The sequence below is a fragment of the Chionomys nivalis genome, chromosome 4, assembly GCF_950005125.1.
Source record: "Chionomys nivalis chromosome 4, mChiNiv1.1, whole genome shotgun sequence".
In the NCBI taxonomy this organism is placed as follows: Eukaryota; Metazoa; Chordata; class Mammalia; order Rodentia; family Cricetidae; genus Chionomys; species Chionomys nivalis.
In genome coordinates, this window is record NC_080089.1 from 104,826,821 (window position 1) to 104,848,088 (window position 21,268).

General features: G+C 51.1%; 1 protein-coding gene across 2 annotated transcripts in view; it reads right to left on the reverse strand.

Moving 5' to 3' along the window:
* Bsn (bassoon presynaptic cytomatrix protein) overlaps positions 1-21,268 on the reverse strand; it is an 89,187-nt gene that overhangs the window by 21,845 nt on the left and 46,074 nt on the right. The window contains exons 2-4 of one of the 2 annotated variants that reach the window (XM_057766456.1): positions 20,342-20,516; positions 20,099-20,251; positions 6,804-7,688 (exon numbers count right to left, since the gene is read on the reverse strand). In XM_057766456.1, the coding sequence (XP_057622439.1) occupies positions 6,804-7,688; positions 20,099-20,251; positions 20,342-20,516 (1,213 nt within the window). Of the gene's footprint in view, positions 1-6,803; positions 7,689-20,098; positions 20,517-21,268 lie in introns of both variants that reach the window. The other variant, XM_057766455.1, reaches the window with a different exon arrangement.

A 21,268-nucleotide genomic window follows, 5' to 3' on the forward strand; every position in this document is an offset into this window, starting at 1 on the left:
ACTGGGCCATAAAAAGACAATTAACAGGGAGGAGAAACAACAAAAATTACAAAGGTTTGGGATGAAACACAGGGAAAGCCAGGGCCCCAACCTCAAGGACTGAATTGTAATTCAGGGGCTGTATGGGTTCAGAAGCCAAGAGGTCCTGCAGAATAGAAAAGGCATTCAGACACAGAGGCCATGTGTCCTAGAGGGACTGCCCTTCCCCTGCCTCCTCCTTCTGTGCTCTGACACCATCCTGCCCTTTCCTTCCCCAGGTCAGGGCTAGGCTCAGCTGGGGCAGACTTCTGGGGTCATGAAAGACTAAGTGCAGCCCTGTGTGGAGTCAGCACTGAGCAGTCTTTGCTCACACTTCCAGCCCAAGCCTCCTTGTCTAAAGCTAGCAAAGAACCCCACAGAGGGGACTGCATGTGCCCAGGGCTCTAAACTGTCCCTCAGCATGCTAGCTCTGGACTGTCCCTTGGCGGAGAACCGTGTCTGCTGGCTCTGGACTATCCCTCGGCGGAGAACCGTGTCTGCTGGCTCTGGACTGTCCCTCAGCGGAGAACCATGTCTGCTAGCTCTGGACTGTCCCTTGGCGGAAAACCATGTGTGCTGGCTCTAGACTGTCCCTCAGTGGAGAACCGAGTGTGGTGGATCTTGGGCCAAGAGCCCTGCTCCTTCCGGAGCTGGAGTGGCATCAGTTCTTGGTCATCAGTAACCACTCTCAAAGTCCACCAGCAGTTTCAGGACCAGGGGATAAAGGCTGAAGACACACTTGTGGTGAAAACAGACAAACGAGGACCAGCACTGCCACAATTTGAATGTACGCTGTTCCCCATAGGCGAACATATTTGAATACTTGGTCAGTAGCTGGTAGAGCTGTTTGGGGGTTGAGGAACCTTTGGACATGGCTCATAACTAGCAGAAATGAGTTGCTAGGGGTGGACTTAGAAGGTGATATCTACTTCTGGTTTCAGATCAAACTCCCTGCTTCCTGATCTGGTAAGATATGAATAAGGCTGTGTTATAAGCTTCCACTGCCACAAATGGTACTTACCTCACCTACCATGGTCCCCTTTAAACCACAAACTTCCACCACCACAAACTGTGCTACCCCAGCTACCATGGTCCCCTCTAAACCATGGATCAAAACAAATTTCTCTTAAGTTCCTTTGTTAGGAATTTGGCCATTGAGATAAGGGATACAGGCCCTTCCAGAACCCACAGCTTCAAACAAGCCATAATAAATAGGACACAGGAATCAGCAGCAAAGTCTTCAGCATCCTACAAGTCAATTCTTCAAATCCCAGCAGATGCACAGGGGTAAGGCTTGGGCATCCCTGGCCTCTGAGTGGGTGGTTCCTGCGCAGGTCTAGGCTGATAGGTGTATGTCTTCCAGGATCCTGGTTCAGGATCATAATTTGATGCCTTGTCTTGGCTGCAAGGGGTGATGGGAAATGAGGGTTACAGTCCAGCCCAGAATGGGACCCTACTGACCACTCATTTCACTCTTGGCCCCGGAGTGCAGAAGTTTGATACGCCTTCCTGTTTGCTGCTGCCCATCCTGGGTGTGTAGACATGGGCTCCTACCAGTAGCTATGCCATTAGGAGGGATCATTATGAGAACCAGGGGTCACAGAGCCAAGGTATAGGAAAAAGAGGTGTCCTGTTGCCTTTGCCGCCTCAGACAAAACTCTGATCCCATCTCTGGCCTGCAGAACCCACTCCGGAAGCAGCCATCTAAAACATAGTAAGGTGCTTTGGAGGAGTAGTGCGGACAGAGGCAACCCCAGTGTCTTGGGCCAGGCCCTGCAGAGGCCTGCTTATCCGAGCCCACAGTAAAGCCTTTAGTAGGGCATGCCACCTACAGTCGCAGGCTACTCCTTCACAGGTATGTTCTGAGTGGTGCTCTGCTTTCATAAGTGGGGAGAAAGAGCGGGTGAAGAGAAGGAGCAGTATGAAGAAAGAGCTAAAAATAAGCACTTGGCCTGACTGCTGGAGGCCTTCCTCAGCCCAGCAGGAGTGGGAAGAGAAGTGGATAAGGCGCTGGGGCTGGGAGGAGTGGAGCCAGAGACCAGGCAAAGCTTACACTTCCTGGGTCCCAGGGACAAGTGAAAGGCTGGCCATGCAGAACATCTGTGCCTAGGAGTTGGAGCACAGCTGTTGAGGTCCCAAACCTTCATCTCAGTCCCCACTCCAATGTGCCCCCACCTCCACCCTTATTCTTTCTTTCCTTGATCTTCTACTCACACCCATTCATTCTCTCCCTTTAGCCTTTTTTAAAAAATGTGCATTGTATTCTGCCTGCATGTATGTCTATGTGAGGGCATCTGGTCCCTCATGCAGTCTGGAACTGGAGTTACAGACAGGTGTGAGCTGTCATGTGGGTGCTGGGAATTGAACCCAGGTCCTCTGGAAGAGCAGCCAGTGCTCTTAACAGTTGAGCCGTCTCTGCAGCCCCCATCACTTTAGTCTTTATTTCTTTACTTTCCTCATTCACCTGCTCAGAATATGAATATCTGTCTCCCTTGCGAAGCCTCACCCAGCCCCAGCAGTAGGAGAATGGATGTCTATTCATTCCTTTTGCTTGGCTCTTTCAGGAAGCAGCCAGAGAATAGACAATGGGGAGAGTGATGACCACCTCTTGTCTTGTCTCTGTTAGTCTATCTGGGGACAAGAAGATTCAAGTTTCCCAAGAACAGTCACTAGCTCAAGCCGGGACCCATGGGTGCATGTACCAGGGGCGCAGTGACTCAGGTGTCACTGACACACAAGTAAACAAGGTGCAGCACCTTATCTGGTTTTTCTGGAAGACTGAGATGGTTATTATTGCTCCCAACCCACACAGAACAGGAAGGAAGTTAAGGGATTGGGTATGGGTTAATCCCAAAGCATGTGAGAACTTAGCCTTTGAACCACTGACTAGTGGGGATATGGAGACTGTGGGGCTGTGGGATGCTGGGCATTCTCCCTACATTGTCTGTTACTGTTGCAATGAGGCCACGGGCCACATGTTCTCTTTATTTGTGGAGCTTCTTTGTGTGCCAGTTACTGCAACACCATCCTGACGTATACCTCCCTAGCCATATATACTGCTGGACCAGAGACAGTGAGGACGAACCCTGGGAGAGCTGAGTATGGTGACTCATGTCTCTAATTTTAGTACTTGGGAGGCCGAGGCAAGAGAGTTGCTATGATTTTGAGGCCAGCCTGAGCTAAAAAGTGAGATTCTGTCTCTCAGAACCAACCTCCTTCCCCTAAAAGACTCCACAAAATAAATGGACACCAGAAGCTAAGGACTCAGACGCTGGGTCACAGGCATGGCCAGTGCGGTGCTGCTGGTCCTTTATGATTGTGTGATGTCCACTTCATTCCATGCCACTGGATACAGGCAAACTCCTCCTTTCTGGATCTGTGCCTCCTACAAGGACAGCCTTACCCAGTGTCTCCATTGTGCTCCCTTGAAGCTGCGATGTGCTCCCTTGTGCCCTAGTACCAAATGTGCCCATTCCCTATACAGTACTCTCAGGAGCAGAGCCTGGCTGGTCTCAGTGCTCACTGGCATCCAGATTATGGAGGCCTTGTGAGGACTCTTCCTCCCGTCATGGAGATTCTCTTGAGGACACCTAAGGACTGATGACTGTGAGGACCTGGATATGCGTCTGAAGTACAGCAGCTCATATGGACACCACATGGGAAGAAATAGGACTCTCTGAGATTGCCACCCCAGAGGCAGCCTGAGGTGAAGCAGGAGGCAGCTGTGTGCTTGTTCTTCATGCCCACACTGTAGCCTCTGTCCCTAAGACCAGTCTAGTCCTGCACACCACAGGTGCAAGGCCATTTGCCCAGGGAGGCTTGGCCTTTCAAGGGCACAACTGAAATTCTGGCAATGAAAATGAGAAAGCGGTGATATTACTGTAACAATCCCACTAATGTCTTCATACTACTGAACTGAAAGTCAGCTAGAAAATAAGCCAGAGGGTACTATTATCTTTCAAAAAGATGAATAGGTTAGAAAGAAGTTGGAATCAGCACTCTTTATTATGAACTGACCCATTACAGAGCACTGAGGCTGCCTTCTTCAGAAGAAGTTTCAAGCAAAACTGGTCCAACTTTAGTGATTCTTCTGTGCTATTCTCTGGACTCTATCTAGAAAGAAGGGGAAAGATTTCTACAGCTGCAGATGTTGAGGAAAATGGCCAACTTATTGGGGTTTGCCTGAGGGCAGGCCATAGGGAACTGCGAGTCTGTCCCTCCCTGTACATGGATGCCGAGGTGCCTTACAGTGTGTGCAGAGACACAGCTGGGTCCCGCTGAGCTAACAGCTGGCTCAGCACCAGCAGACTAGCTCCCGTGACCCGCACAAGGCCCAGCATGTTGACTCTGCTGCCTCGCTCCAAGGCAGGGTGGCTCTCTTAGCACCTGTGAAGAATCGGCAGCCTCTGACCAAGAAGTGCAAACTAGGTCACAGGGAAGCACAAAGTTGCTCCAAACAAGTGACCATCCGGGGGTGAGATCAAAGAATGCCCATGGCCTAGTTAGAGACTCCAATGAAGCCACACTAGAAGGAAGGAATGGGGTCACCATGCAGCAGTCCCTCCCTGCCAGCTATGCAGAGGCAGCCACACATCCAAGGCAGCTGAACCTGCAGCAACTTCTGATAAATGTGGAGATGGGAGGAAAAGATAGAGCGGTCCAGGGCTGTGGCCACTGGATGGAGAGCAGAGACCAGATTCTTCCAACAGCGGGATATGGGGTTATGGGGGCTTGGTCTGAGGAGTGGATGCTGAGGTGAGAGGAGCTGAGGCTGATGGACAATAGTAGTGTTTCCACAGGAAAGGGCACTGGGACTGCTGGTCCACACCTTCCTCAGAGCAGCCATAGCCCGCCTGAGGACAGTGGCATCAATAGACAGAGCTACTGAAAGAAAGGGATTGGGGGCTATCCCTTCCTTGACTGCTGTTAGAAGCAGCAGGCAAGGAGGCAGATGGGCTGACTTTGGGAGGAGGTAGGACCAGTGCCCCATCAGCCATGCGTTCAGGCTCTTGAAACCTATAAGACTATGGAGGTAAGGAGGTAGCTCCGAGGCAGGGCATGGGACAGACAGCCGGGTATGGGACAGCAGGGCATGGGACAGACAGCCGGGTATGGGACAGCAGGGCATGGGAGTAGGTAATGCTGCCTGCTGAGACGCAGAAGATCCAGAGTCCAGAAAAGCTGGGACCAAGCAGATAAAGAGAAGCCTGGATTAGAATTCATATGCCCCATCTCAAGTTCCCACGTGACTGGAACACTTTCGTTTGGGCTGATCCAGCATTTACTGTGGCCTGCCCCAGAGGCTGCCAAAAGGAGCTGTCAGGAACATTTATGCTCTTGGATAGACAGTTCCCCCTCCCTCTAAGCACATCCTGCTTACCGAGAAAAATGGGCTGAGAAGTCTCTCGGGGATAAGGGCTTCTGAATCGGGTTAGCTTAAGAGTCCACTGGGGCTCATGGTCCCTCTGTGTCAGAGCATCCCGCTTGACCTGAGTGAGCTTATACCTAGAGGTGCCCTGGAGGCACCTGGAGGCACCTGGAGACTCCTTGATAGACCCCTCCTCACCGCTGGCCAGACCAAGTGTCCTCCAACGAGCCACTGAGTCTCCAGCTTGGACAGGTAGTAGTGTCGGGCACAAAGGGCCATGTGAGTAGCACATAAAGAGTCCCACTTGGCCAGGTGGTGGTGGCACACACCTTTAATCCCAGGACTGGGGAGACAGGAGGATCTCTGTGAGTTCAAGGCCAACCTGGCCTACAGAGTGAGTTCCAGGACAACCAGGGTTACACAGAGAAATCCTGTCTCGAAAAACAAAACAAAGGAAGGTATGCGGTGGGTACCATTTCACTCGGGGCTACTCCTCCCCAAAGGTGGCCATGGTTTTTACATGGGTGGTCCCTGGCAAGGGAAAGAAGTAACAGGATTAGGGCAAGAACAAGCAGAAACACAAGGCCCAGGATGTTCTAGCTTTGCCTGGGTACTTCTGTCTTTCAGGCCTTTCTAGGACTGCCTGCTTGACAAGAACACCAGGCTCAATACCAGGCTTCTTTCTCCCTTCTCCTTGGCTCTGCCCAGGGCCCAGTATACTTTTCTGAAGCAGAAACAGAGGGAAGAGTGTGTATCTTCAACCCTGGCTTTCCTCAAGTTTTCCTATGGGGAAAAGCACTTTTGAGCATCCTATCCCCGAGGACAGCTCAAGCCTACCCAGGAGAAAACATGTAGATGAAAGGCAAGGGCTTTGACAAATAAACATTGATACCCATGACCTTGAGAGAGAGGATCAAGTATAGATACCAGCTGGCTGGTCTGACACCGGGGTGGAAGGAAACAGTCTATTTCTTGGTGAGAAAGCCTGAAGCCCCAAGGTGTGTGACAGCCTTCTGCCCCGTGCGACATAACCTTCAACTCCCTACCCTTGACAGAATCGTAGATCCATAGCAGGGTCTTCCTACCTGATCCAAGAGGTTGACATCTCTCATTAAGGCCATGCTCTCAGGAAATGCCTCCTAAGCCTGGACTCAGCCCCACAGTGCTGGCCAGCCAGTGAGAGTTAACCCACAGCTACGGTTAACCCCACCTTCTGTGACAGTTCTGAGGGAAAGGACTGGAGCATGAAGCAGGGGCAGGAAGTGGATTATGACCCCTCTGTAGCACTGGCTGTTAGTGTGGCCGTTTGACCGCTGCAGCCCCAGTTCTCTGTGGCTCCCTTGTGTCCTGGCTCTTTTGTGCCTCCTTTCCCATACTCTAGGCCCCGCCCCCTCAACCTAGTTCCCAGGTTCCTTACCTCCACTAGGTGGGGCGTGGGGTTGAAGCCACACAGGTTGCACACCTGGAGCTTGCAGGTAGTGCAGGTGTTGTAGTTGGCCGGACCCTTGCTACCCACATTGAGCTCAGCTTGGCACAGTGGGCATGTGGCCCTTTCCTTCGGCGTCGTCTTTGGCTTGGCAGCAGCCTTGGATGCTGCCTGATGTTCTCCTCTGCCATGCTTTGGACTGGCTGTTCCTCCAGTTTTTGCCAGGGCTCCAGGCCCTGATCCAGGACCTGTTCTTGCCCCAGGCTCAGTTTTGGCTCCAGGTGTTGGCCCAGGCCCAGGCCCTGAGCCTGGGGGTCTTGGGCCAGCCTCCTTGCTGGCATCACTGAAGACGATCTTGGGAGGCCCCTTGCTGGGGGAAGGCTGGCCCTGGGAGTCAGCCTCTGGCTGCACAGACATAAGGGTGCTCGCCTGGGTCAGTAGTGATGCTCCAAGGCCGAAGAGTTTCCCGGTGAGGCCCTCCTGGGGCTGTTCACCAGCACCAAGCCCAGAGGGCATTGTGGTGGCACTTTTGCCCTGGGCCTCTCCTACAGGTGGCCTGGGCTCAGCTGTGGAAGGCTTGGTAGAGGGGGGGGGCTGAGGAGACACCCTCCCCACCTCTGGAGGGGCAGTTGCCTGGGTAGGCCCAGGGACTGAGGTGGCCCTGGCTGTTTCAGCCTGGCGGGGACCAGACTGTGTGGCCCCTGGGCCCCGGGATCTCTCTTGCTCTGGCTTCCCCAGAGGCTGTTTGGCTGGGGAGTGGGCAGGGGACAGGGCCGGGGAGTGTAGCTGCTGCTGGCTCTTGGATCGAGGCGCAGTGGTCATGTCCATTCCCAGAGCCCTCTGCATCTGACAGTTCAAACAGAGCCACTCCTTCACCTGAGGGAAAAAACAACAGTCAGCAGAGTGGACACGGTCAGGGTGCACAGGTTCAGGCTGCTGCAGGACCTTCTGGTCTCCACATGCACCAACACACACACACTCCCCACGCAGAATTAGCAAGTAAAGAGTGATAGATGAGAAAGGAAAGCACAGGAATAAATGAAGCCATGATAGACTTCCTGTTCTGGAAACCCTTATGTTCCCACCAAAGGAACAAGAGAGAGAACACAAGCTCCCGAGAGCAGAGTAGTGAGAGGCATTAATGGGATATGATGATTTAAGGCATCTGATTTTCTTTGAGTTTGTTGCTTAGACTATTGTTTGTTTATGGTGTCAGTGATGAAACCCAGGGCCACACGCACACTAGGCAAGAACTCTATATCCAGCCACAAGACAAGGAAGATGGGACAATTGGTCTCTAAGACAAACAAGGCATGCCCTGATATTCATGTTCTAAGCATGTACCCATACAGGGATGGACATGTGACCATGCCACAAGACCAATCTCAGTCTTCCATGTCACCTATGCACTAAATGATGTTTTTCCTTTTGGACTTCCAGTCTTATGAGTAAACACTACCTTTTCCTGACGAATAAAACCACGCAGAGGTCAGAGCGCACCACTACAGACTCGGCCCTCTAACCACGCAGAGGTCAGAGCGCACCACTACAGACTCGGCCCTCTAAGCGCTGCGCCACAACCTCACAAGCCGCCCCAGCCTTGTTTTCCATCTGACTTCTCCTGTCAAACTCCTTTGGCTGTCTCACCCGACACACTGGGTCTCCTGCTATACCAAATAATCCTCAAAGCTCACGAGGCCCCAAGGCTGCCTGCAATAGGTCTCTGCTGCTGTCGGGGGGCTTGTCAGGTGGGAACCTGAGCTCAGGCATCCTGTCCCAGCAGCTTGTGAACAGCACCCAAAGCTGGGGAAAACATCTCCTTGTGATGAGCGCCCACTTGTGCAAGCACCCTAGAGGCCTTGTGCAGGGCTATCTTGTCCTCATGGCAGAGGAAACCAAGGCTGAAACGAGGTAGCGGTGTGCTCTTGTGGTCATGGGGTGGGGGGAACTCTTGTGGGCAAGAGCAGCCCTGGCAGCTGTGTTTAACTCCTGATTTCTAGGCTGAGCACCCTAGAGCCCAGTGCCTTCTGTAGTCCAACCTCTCCTGATGGCCACTCAACTTTATACAGGCCAAGTTCAGAGTACTGCAGGCACTGGAATATCCATCTGCCCAAAAGGCCACACCCAGCTCTAGACACAGTGTGACTGAGGCAGAGAAGCCTCGGCCCAGCGGGAAACTGTTAACCCACCCCTGTGCTTTTGAAAACCCAGTGGGATTTTGCCTTCACTGGACAGAGAAAGCCATAGGAACAGCTTTTCAGTCCTGGGTACTCTCCTGGAAAGTTCATTATAGATGGGGAGGGGCTTCATGCTCATGGAAGTGTAAGGTCTCAGGGGCAGCTGCTTCTGCTCACTAGACGAGGGACACTACAAGATTTGCTTTCTAACCGGGTCCCATCCTCTATCCCAGGGTGGCAGCCACCAAACCCATTCTTGTTGTGGTTGGAGGCCTAGGCCACACCCAGTGTTCAGATTGTTGTCAGCCATGGTAATCTTCCTGGGATCTGGGAGGTAAGTTCCCTACTCTGAGACTTCAGGGTGACCCTGTTTGGGCTAAACAAAGGCACATGTTATTGACACTCTGGCACTCACCAGTAGCACCTTCCTTTCCCCAACCCCCCTCACCAAGGCTGTGCCACAGCCATCTCACCTAAAATAGAACCTCTTCAAGAAATGGCTGAAACACCCCTCAGTGACTCATCTGCCAGATGGGCGCAGCTATTTCTATCCAGCCTTTTCCAGACGGCGGTGAGAAGAAGCCTTGACCGCGTCCTCCCCGAGTCTCTCCTGGGTTCAAGCTTAGGCAGACAGACATGGTTCATGAGGCTTCCCAAGGAGGACCCTGGCAGAGGGAGCTCTCTGAACTCAGCAAGACTCCCCTTTCTGCCTCCCATGAGGTCCCCAGGGGTTTTCTGGGAAAGTCCTATCCTACAACCTTCTCCCTACTCCAAGGTCCCCACTATGCCACACTATGGGACTAGGTGGCAGGAATCCCCTTAGGGTCCTGCTTTCCTGACCAGGCACTTGCCCAGGAGATGTGAATGTCTCATGTTTCATGTTCCAGGAGCCAGAAGTAGAAGGGTGGTACCTTCTTGGTCTACCCTAAGGTAGATGACACTTAAAAAAAAATTATTTATTTTTTAAGTATACAGTAGTCTGCCTGCAGGCATGCATGCAGGCCAGAAGAGGGAACCAGATCTCATTACACATTACAGGTGGTTGTGAACCACCATGTGGTTGCTGGGAATTGAACTCCGGACCTTTGGAAGAGCAGGCAGTGCTTTTAACTGCTGAGCCATCTCTCCAGCCCCTAGATGACACTTCTTTCCAGCATCCCAGAAGGTTGGCAGGGTCCTCCATGCATTCCCTGAACCCAGCCCTGGGAGGGCCTGGAGGCAGTAAAGAAGGCTCAGGGTGGTACACAGGGTCGCTGTGGTTTGGGAGAGGGGAAGTAGAGGCTGCAGGGATGTGGCTTTGCACAGCCTGCCCATGCCACCAGGATGCCAGGGATCTGCAAAGGTGTGGCCCGACGGGCTCCATGGCTCGGAGAGGACTTTCTCCAGAAGAGACTCCCTCCCATATGCTCTTTACTCAGACTGTTCAATGTGTAGAAGAGCGGCTAAGTAGTCCCCAAGACCAGCAGACTAGGCAGCTTGTTCTGCGGACCCTCAGTTGAGTGAGGAGTTTATGGGTAATCTGTCTGCATCAGCCACTCCCTGCTGTTCCTTCTACCGGCTTCTGGGGCAGCAAGGGAAGTGGAGGCATATTCCCTGAGAAGGGCTTTAACACCCACCGCTGTCCCTCAACAAGGACATCAGTGGCCTGCAGCCTACCACCGTGTATCAGCCTCGGGAAGATCCAGGCATATTAGACACATCTGGTCTCACAAGATGCTGTCAGAAAGCTCCAAGGGCCCCAGAGCAAACAGGTCCTCTTGCCACTTTCCTCCCCTAGTCCCGTAGCAGAGAACAGGGCTGCAGATCTGTGCTACCGCCTGCCTTCCCGGGGAGAGCAGCCTGTCTCTGAGCCCTGGCCCTCACTGGGAGAGCAGCATTCAGTGCTGGATCGCTAAGCGCTGACATCATGCCTGATACCGAATTCATCCTTTCCATTTTAAACATCACAGAGGCGGCTTAAAAAGGAGACTCCCCTGCTGCCACCAAAGCCAGAGGGTCCTGGGATGACCCCATGCCAGCATGACTCCATGCATTTCTGCGCTGAGCCACTGGTCAGGTCTCATTAGGAGGTAAGCTCTCCTCCAACCCTTACCCCTAGACATCAAGGAGAGGCCAGGGTCTAGGCTGGCCTAGACCTTCTTATAATAGCAACCACCTGCCGTATCCCACTCCCGCTGTTGCACGTCCACCAACAGCGCGGTTTGCCTGTCCGCTGTAAGCTCAGTTTATACACAGGGCACCTCTGAGCATGACAGGGAAGAATAGAATATGTGATCCAGTCAGATGTGACCTACAGAAGAAGCCTGTGGCAATCCAAGGAACTGAGGGTGGCCTTGGGAGTGGATACATTTGTGAAGGCAGAATCATTCCATGAGGCTGCACGGCCTCACTGGTCTAGAACGCCATGAAGGGAGGTTATTCCTTGCTGGCCCCTGGCACATCTGCCTTTCTACTCCTCTCTCAGGGCTCTGGACAGCCTCCCTTCCCTCCCAAGCTGGTCCTCTGTGCTCTTCTCTCTCTCCACAGTCTCTCCTCAGAGCCCAGACTAGCCCTCCCGCAGAGGCTGCGCTCCTTGGGCCTGTCTCAGCCTTCCCTTTTTAACTCTTAAGGACCTTTGGAGTTCATCGCCTGGCTTCATATTCTTCTCTCCTCTTGGGTTTTTGTTGGTTTCCAGGCATCTTCATCTTGGTCCTTCTTTGCCAAAAGTCCTTGCTGTTGCCTCTCAAATACTACTGAGCTCACTCCCACTATCTACGCAGATGCTCTCAGTCCCCACAGGCCTGACCCAGCTCTCCAAAGCCACTGAAAGGTACATTTAAGCTCAGTAAATGTCATTATGTGTACATTTTACCTAAAATAACCTACAGTAAATACTGAATCCTACTTAATAGTGATATGCCTACTGAAATGGTCAGTGAAAAGTATATTGTTATCTGCAATACACTTTGAAAATCAACAAAGAAATCAATTCGATGACAGGCAGTCAGAAGGACAGAGAGGTGATGAAGCCAGGAGAAATCCAAGCACAGTGGTGCATGCCTGTAATGAATGTTTTACTCTTTGAGCTGGGGGGGGGGGATGACACACCACACAGCTACCAAATAAATCACACATAGAGGTTTACTCTTAGTTATGAATGCCCAGCCTTAGCTTGGCTTGTTCCTTGCCAGCTTTTCTTAAATTATCCTGTCTATCTTTGGCCTCGGGGCTTTTATCTTTCTCTATTGCTGTATACTTAATCTTTTCTTGCATCTGTGTCTGGCTGTGTGACTGGGTGGCTGGCCCCTGAAGTCCTCCTCCTTCCTCTCATTTCCAGATCCCTTTTTTTCTCCCAGATTTCTCCTTCTATTTATGCTCTCTGCCTGCCAGCACTTCTAGTCTCTCTCCTGCCTCGCTATTGGCTGTTCTAGTGCTTTATTAGATCATCAGGTATTTTAGACAGGCAAAGTAACACAGCTTCACAGAGTTAAACAAATGCAACATAAACAAAAGTAACACACCTTAAAATAATATTTCCCAACACATGCCTTTAATCCCAGCACTCAGGAGGCAAAGGCAGGCAGATTCCTGTGAGTTCGAGGTCAGCCTGGTATCCAAAGTGAGTTCCAGGACAGGTTCCAAAGTTACAGAGAAGCCCTGTCTTGAAAAACTCAAGGAAAAAAAAAGGCGATGCAGGTAGTGGAGCTGGGTGGCAGTGGTGGTGTGCACACCTTTAATACCAGCACTCCAGGCAGCAGCATGTGGAACTCTGTGAGTTCAAGTCCAGCCTGGTCTCCGCAGAGAAACCCTGTCTTGGGAAAAGACCAAAAGACAAAACAAAACAAACAGACCAAAATAAACAAACAAAAATCCAGGCAGTGGAATTGAGAGTGATCCTTGTGAAATTCTTTCAATTTTTCTGAGGGTCTAAATTTTCTCATAATACAGCACGAGGATGGAACACTGGTTGCTGCTGCTCTACCACAGAGGCATCAGGGCCCTTCTCATGGTCTCTTGTGGTTGGTGGATTACAGGGTTTGATTGTATATTTTGAATATATCAGTTCTCTCTGTTGGCTGTGCCTTTGTGTGTTGGACGAGAAACCACCGGCAAGCCCAAAGTTGAAAGGCTGGCTTTGCATTTCCTCATAGGCGGTTTTCAGTGACCACTTATGTGTAAGTGTTTCGCTCACTCTGGGTTAAGGGTTATTATGTATAGCTGGTTCAGCGTCCAGTTTTTATTCTTTTGGCCTTCCCAGCATCATTTGGCTTTCTCCATGCAAAGCTCTTGGTACTTCTTGACAAAGATCACTTTGAGTTGGGAGTGTGACTTGGCAGCAGAATACTTACTATCTAGTACATATAAGGCCCTGGTTTGAATCCTAGAAACATGTACACATGCACACACACACGTAAATATGTGTATGTGAAATTTGGGAGATTTGGGTTTATTTTGTTGTTCTGATTTTGTTTTTCTTTTCTTGATTTTTTTGAGGCAGGGTTTCTCTGTATAGTCCTAACTGTCCTGGAACTCACTCTGTAGACCAGGCTGGCCTCTAACTCATAGAGATCCACCTGTTTCTGCCTCCTAAGTGCTGGGATTAAAGGTATGTACTGCCAACGTGCCTTGATTTTATTTTTCTTGAGACATTGTCTCCTTTTTTATTCTTTAATTTTATTTTAGTTTTGTGTGTGTGTGTGTGTGTGTGTGCATGCACCCACAGTACCCATGGAGGCCAGAAGATGGCACTGGATCTCCTGGAGCTGAAGTTACAGGAAGTTATGAGCCGCCTCATAACTTCAGTATTGGAGGAGGAAACTGAACCTGGTCCTCTAGAATAGCAAATGTTCTTTTTTTTTTTTTTTTTTTTTTTTTTGGTTTTTCGAGACAGGGTTTCTCTGTGGTTTTTTTTTTGGAGCCTGTCCTGGACCTAGCTCTTGTAGACCAGGCTGGTCTCGAACTCACAGAGATCCGCCTGCCTCTGCCTCCCGAGTGCTGGGATTATAGCAAATGCTCTTAACCACTAGCCCTCTCCGACTTTGTTTTTTGTCAAGATTGTTTTGAGTATTTGACAGCTTGTGTGTATAGGTCAAAGGGCATCTTGCAGGAGTCAGCTCTCTTCTACCATGTGTGCCTGGGAGTTGAACTAAGCTCATTAGGTTTGGCCGCAAGGGCTTCCGGTTCAGCCCAGTGATCTTTCTCTGCCATCTTTACTCCATTGTCTTCATTTTGTTTCCTTCGACTTTACAGATCAAAGTAAGCATCTTAGGGATAAGATTCTGCACTGAGCAGGCCTGTGGGGACCACTCTGGATTACCTTACGTTCATGTTCAGTTGGATGCATAGTCCTTCATTGTGTCTAGTGGCAGCACTCCATGCCCGATGGCTTCAGCCGTGACACAGCCCATGCTCCAGCACCCTTGTCTCTTTCCCTTGCCTCCATCCGTTCTGGCCTCCATTCTACAGATCCAACTAAGGTCCTGTCTCCTCAAAACACAGTCAGTCTGGGGCCATGGTCTAGTAACAGGGCTGACTGCCTAAGAGCTGACAGAAACTTAGAGAATTTTCCCTATTGACCGAAAGCTGTTGTTTTGTTTTTTATTACTTACTTAATTAATTTTTTCCAAGCCCAATTACATTTCTCCTCCCTCCTCTCCTCCCAGCACTCCGCCTTCTCCTCCTCCTTTCTTTTCAGGAAAGGGCAGGCCTCCGGCGGGTATCAGCCAGCCATGGTATATAAGTTAGTGAGACTAAGCACCTCTTCTTCTATTAAGGCTGGGTGAGAAAACCCAGTGGGAGGAAAAGGTCCCAAAAGCAGGTAACAGAGTCAGAGACAGTCCTTGTTCTCGCCAAGCTACACAACTGTCACTTATGTGCAGAGGGCCTAGGGCAGTCCCATGCAAGCTCTGCTTGGCTGTTTTTTTTTTTTTTTTTTTTTTTTTTTTTTTTTTATCAAAAAGGCTATTATAAGGCAAACTACCTGAGGACTAGGCACATGGAAAAAATGTGGTTAAGATTCCCCTTCCCATCCCAGCCTGCCCGGAAGTCCACATCCACCTTATTTAGGGGCTGGAGGAGGATGCCTTTCCTTCCTTCAGCCCACTCAGATCTCATGCCCTTATAACACCTGCTCCTCATTTGTATCTGGCCCAAAGCAGTGTGACCAGGAGGGGGCAGAGGCAAGGGGACAGGACTGCTGGCTACAGTACCGCCCCCGGGCCATCTGGTGCCCTGGCCCTTGCAGGGAAGGAGTGGGATGCAGGCATTAGAGGGAGAGGCTTAGGGCCATTGTATCGGCTCCTTCCTTCTCCTCGCCACCCTTGCCATCAGGGTAAGGGTACGGGCTATAGCAAACTAGGTACCTGCCTTGGTCTCAGCAAAGTCTACACCCAGAATAGGTAAGGTCAGGACCACATTCTCACTCTTCCATATTTTCTTTAAAATTTTAAACAACTTAACTTTATTTACTTAGTCTTCCTCCCCCCCAACATACACCATGTGTGTGTATGTGTGTGTGTATGTATGTTGTCATGGCATATGTTTAGATATCAAAGGACAACTCTCCTTCCACCACACAGATCCCGGGGATAGAACTCAGGTTGTCAGACTTGATATCAAGTATCTTTACCTGCTGAGCTATCTCACCAGCCTGGGAGTTTTATCGTCGCCCCCCCCCCCCCCCAGATCCCTGAGACATGGTATATAACAGCTCTAGCTGTCCTGGAACTCGCTTTGTAGACCAGGCTGGCCTCGAACTCATAGATTTGTTTGCCTCCCAAGTGCTGGGATTAAAGGCGCTTGCCATCATGCCCAGCTCCTGACAGTTTTCTTAAGCGGAATTTAGAAGGCAGTGAATCTCTAGAACTACCAGGGCTACATAGAGAAACCCTGTCTCAAAAAACAAAACAAACAAATAAAAAAGAAGTGAAGTTCTCTAGAGCAGGGGTGGGATGGATGTATTGCTGGGCATGGCAGGTTAGACGGGGATAACAGCTCTCGAGCCCTCACAGGAGCAGAACAGGAGCCTGGCAGGCACAGGCTGTGGCCACCCTTGGGGAGGGGCTTTGGAAGGACCTGGCCTGACTGAAGCCTGGGCCCACAAGGGCTCTCTGTCTGTGCTGCACTCATTCCTGGGATATTGCTTACAGGTCGTGTACACACTCATCTTCAGGAGGCCTGGACCAGACCTCAGGGGCAGCTCCGAATCATCCCGGCAGCTCTGAGGCAGGCGTAAGTGGAAAAGTCACCGCCCATATTCCACAGCTCGCTTCTAGCCACTGGCTCCCCACCTCACCTTTACAGCAGCTACATGGCTATGCCCTGACTTCCCCTCAGATGATCAAGCAATGGCAATAAAGGGCCTCTTTCCTACTGCAGATGACTGGAGAGGCAGACTGACCAGTCTGAGCGGGCTCTTGGCATCAGCCAAGCCACCGAGGGTAGTCTTTACACACCTGCTTCTACTCTGAACAGTTCTGACACTGGGGACATTGACAGGATTTTTCCTAAGCCGACATCTAGGAAGGCACAGGAGTATCGCCCCACTTCCTCCCCATCCCAAGCACAGAGCGCTAACATCTCTGGCCTCCTGCTATCAATGTTGTCAGAGCAAGGGTTTCTCCTCGTGGTAAGAACAGTGCAGATGCCAAAAAAAAAGCTCTCTACAGTCTTTTGGTTTAGTTTCTAATAGGTGAAATCGTTTTAATTTTTAAAAAGATTTATTTCATGTGTACAAATGTTTTGCCTGTATGTACTTATGTGTACTATGTGCATGCAGTACTGAAGGAGGCCAGAAGAGGGCATCAGATTCCATCGGAACTGACATTGTAGATGGTGTGAGCTACCTTATGGGTATTTGGGATATGAACCCAGGTTCAGCCAAACGAGGCTGTCCTCCCTGTCTGTGACTCTCATCTCCAGGCCTAGTTTACTGTTTTGCAGCACCTGCTAAAGTAGTAAGACCCTGACGGATTCCAAGAGACACACAAATAAAAGCACGGGTTTGTAGCGGCCATCATAGTCGGGCCCACTTTCTGCCTTTGTTCACTGGCCCCTCTGCTGCAGCCAGCAAGAGGGCTCCATCCATCTCTGGATCTGCATGGTAACCTGAGCCACATACCAGCTAGCAAGTCTTCACTCATGACACAGATCACAGAGAAATATGAAATGTCATATTCTTCACGGCCACATATCTAATAATCAAGCCTAGGTGCTGAGACCCTCCATGTCATTGTGTGGCCCTCGTTCCTCTCTGGGACTGCTAGATCCCTCCCTCTGTCCATACATCCTACTGACAGGCCCTAGACACAGCACCTCCTGGAGAGGGGCCCCAGGACCCTCTCCTATGTCTGTCTGTAGTGTACTGAGCTGGGGCTAGGGGTACTCTCCACCCTTTTCTACTCCAACTGGGCCACTGAAGAAAGATTGTGATGTCACTGGGCTTCCTTTAAAAGGGCACATACACACGCGCACACTCACACACACCATCATGCAAACACAGCTGACTTCAGAACCAGCTTCTTGCATGTGCATAACCTCAGACTAGGCAGAAGCTTGACCTGGACAGGTCGTCTTGGCAGATGTGACATTGAAGCAGAGATGTGCAGAACAGATGTGGTTTCTTAGGATGGGTTAAACAGATGTGTGAGCAAGACTTGCAAAGTTGCCTCCTCCTCATATTAAAGCATGGCCAGGGAGGTGACTGCTCTTCGCAAGTGACAAAGGGTGAGGGCACCGGCTTGGCAATTATGCTTTCCCACTCCTCAGGAAAACGCACCATGGTTTAGTTCTCATTGACAGGAATCCCCCTGAAAGCCAGCTCCAGGGAAGCACAGACCCTGTCTCCAGGCCCCAGCAGAACATGTCTGTGGGCATGGACCTGAACACCGACTAAGACAGCATTTTTCCGTGGGGCCCTACAGAACGGCAGCTCCTCCCATGCTCTAGAAAAGCAGGTCTGAGAAAGGCTGCCGACCTATAGCCCATCTTAGAGCCCTGGATGTCCCTGCAGATGCTAAGAGCTCAAACTAAAGGACCACTTGATTTGTCCAACCCACTATTTGTTTGAAGTATTTGGCCAAGAGGTTGCTCCCTGCCAAATACTGAGAATTTGCAGTAAGTTTGAGGCCCTCTTTCCTCTTGGCCCTGAGCCTCGGCTTCCGCCCAGCACAATGAGGCAGATGGACTGAGTGTCTCCAAGGTCCTCCTACTCTGCTGTTTTTCTAGGCACAGCCAAAGGCTGGCTCCCGTCCCACCTCACTAAAGGTTCTGGACTTGGAGGAACCAGGACACTAAAGCTGTGGCATGAGTGCCAGGACACCCACCAGGACTCTGGAGCCACCACGTGCAGTTCTTTCTCCATTCTCAGCCACCACCACCCCCAAGGGCTGCAGCACAAGCGAGCATCTCATGGAGGGGTTCCAGAGGAGAGAGAGCAACATGATGAAGGGGTGGCCCACAAAAAAACGCTCCCGGGAGCCCCGGTGCTTCAGACGGTAGGATCAGGCAGGTGAACGTCCCCTTTCTTGATCACACGTCCTCGATATGGAACAGCTGATGCTTACTTAACTGATCAGTGAGGGCCGGGTCTGTTTCTAATCACAGATGCGGTAATCACGCGCGAGTGTGCACGCCTCCTCAGGAAGCCTCCACATTCCAGGAGCGACTCCAAACGAACTGAGTCATCGCCCACACCAGCAGTGCCTTCCTCGGAATGTCACACCTACCTCTCGAGAACCACACATCCCACACCCACAGCACCTCGCAGCATATATAGACCCTGACCTGTTAGCAGTTATTCTCACTTATCCCCCTCCCACATGGTCCAAACAACTCCAGCTGCTGATAAATCCCAGGGGCTGCCTACAGTAGCTACTCGCCATCCGTCCAAGCAGTCTTTGGTGGGGAGAAGCAGAGACTTCTGTGGGTTACCCTGTGGGAGTACAAGGGCGCCAGGAAGCCCACCCAGTGCATTCCAAAAGGGTGGGTCTAATTTAGCTAATCCATGGGAGCCCCCATCCTCTGGGTCACCAAAGGGACCCGCCAAAGACTCTGTTGGACATCCTCTCCAACGCGAAGCATCCTGAAGGGAGCCACAATGGAGATGCGATTGACAGACCCTTGGCGGCAAAGAAGCTAAGCTCATGTCTACAGTCCTGAAGGACGGCCCTTGTGAGGAAAGGACAATTCTACCCTGGGAAAGCTTGGCTTCTACCACAAAACTGGGGAGGACAGGCTGGTCCACCACCTTAGGCCCCCAGATATCTGGAACTGAAACTTGGAGAGGAACTGTCCAGAGTCCTGCTGGAGGGTAGTTCCTCGACCCTCCTAGAAGTCTGCCGCTCTTACCAGCATTCCTCTCCAGGTTATCAAAGAGAGGCAGGCTCAGGATAGGGGACTCTGACTCCCCTGGAGGCATTCACAGTCATCTCTAATGGAGTAACCATTGGGAGAAGTTGTCCCATAAGATTTTCTTTTGCCCTCTCTAAGATCATTTTTTTTTAGATTAAAATTAAACCAGGTAAAAAAGCTCTAAGTTTGCGGGGGGGGGGGTGTTTATTTATTTTGACACAGGGTTTCTCTGTGTATCCCTGGCTGTCCTGGAACTCACTCTGTAGACCAGGCTGGCCTCAAACTCAGAGATCCTCTGCCTCTGCCTCCTGAGTGCTGGGATTAAAAGCGTGCGCCACCACCGCCAGAAGTATTTTTATTTTTATAGGGGTTTTCTTGTATGTATGTCTCTGTGCATCCTGAGTGGAGAATGTATCGGATCCCCAGGATTGGCGTTACAGATTGTTGTAAGTCATCTTGTGGGTGCTAAGAATTGAACCTCAATTCTCTGGAAGAGCAGATGGTACTCTTAATTGCTAAGCTTTTGCTCCAGTCCTTTTTAAGATTTTAGGGAACAAGAATCTCTCAGGAGACCTGGCGCCAGACCTTGTCATCTGATTCCACATCTTGGATCCGGTACCACCACCACCATTACCACCCCCATCATCGGGGTACACAGGCACTGGTGACTAAGGAAAACAGCCATGGTCAGGGCTGCGAGAAAGAGAAAGAAAGGAGCTAGAGGAGAGATGTTCATGAGGCGGTGGTGGAAGGTTGGTGGAGCAGGAAGAAGGTAGTTACCTGGGTAAGATGAGGGTTGGGGTTGAACCCACATTGGTTGCAGACCTTGCTGTGACACTGGGTGCAGGTGTTGAAGTTTGGCTGGCTGCAGGTCGGCGTGAGGTCCGAGGTCTTGCATATAGGACACAGGGTGCTGCTGGGGAGGGGAGCGATCTGGGGGACAGAGTAGGGGGACGTGGGAGTGCTGCCTCTGTCTGGAGACACTGAGGGGGACCGTCCTGATCTTTGTGTCCTGCCGTCTACCTGTAGTGTCCTGCGGGGACCATCAGCTTCCTGGCCTGATGGGCCTTGAGCCCTCGTCTCTCGGGGGCTTTCTCGGCCTGGAGCAGTAGCAGAAGCAGCAGAAGCTTGCTTTGGGGTTGGAGAAGTTGCTCTCTGGCTACCCAGGGGCTCCTTGGGGTCCAGTCTCCGTGAAACACTGAAATGACATTGAAAATGATCGTTAGAGGCCGGGCGGTGGTGGCGCACGCCTTTAATCCCAGTACTTGGGAGGCAGAGGCAGGCAGATCTCTGTGAGTTCGAGGCCAGCCTGGTCTACGAGACCTAGTTCCAGGACAGGCTCCAAAGCTACAGAAAACCCTGTCTTGAAAAAACAAAAAAGGCCGGGCGGTGGTGGCACACGCCTTTAATCCCAGCACTCGGGAGGCAGAGGCAGGCGGATCTCTGTGAGTTCGAGACCAGCCTGGTCTACAGAGCTAGTTCCAGGACAGGCTCCAAAACCACAGAGAAACCCTGTCTCGAAAAACCAAAAAAAAAAAAAGAAAAAAAAAAAGAAAAAAGAAAATTATCGTTAGAGACACATCATATAGAAGTAGCTTACATAGCTCTCCAACCTAGAGTGACCCTAAGCTCCATCTATCACTGTCCTCTTTCTCTTGCACAGTGACATCATCACGGTCACCATTTACTGTACCCATGCTGAAGCCCTGACAAGCTTCTTAGCATCAGGCCACACGGCAGATGGACACGACTGTCCTTTCACGCCTTGGGAAAGAGCAGCTTCTAGTTAGTAATCTCACACAGGCTGGACTTGTTTGACACATGGTCTCCTGGAGCCCAGGTGGCCTTGAATTAGTTCTGTAGCTAAGGATTACCTTGAATTCTGATTTCCCTGCCTCCACTTCTAAAGTGCTGGAATTACAGGCAGGTGCCACCATAGCCAATTTATAA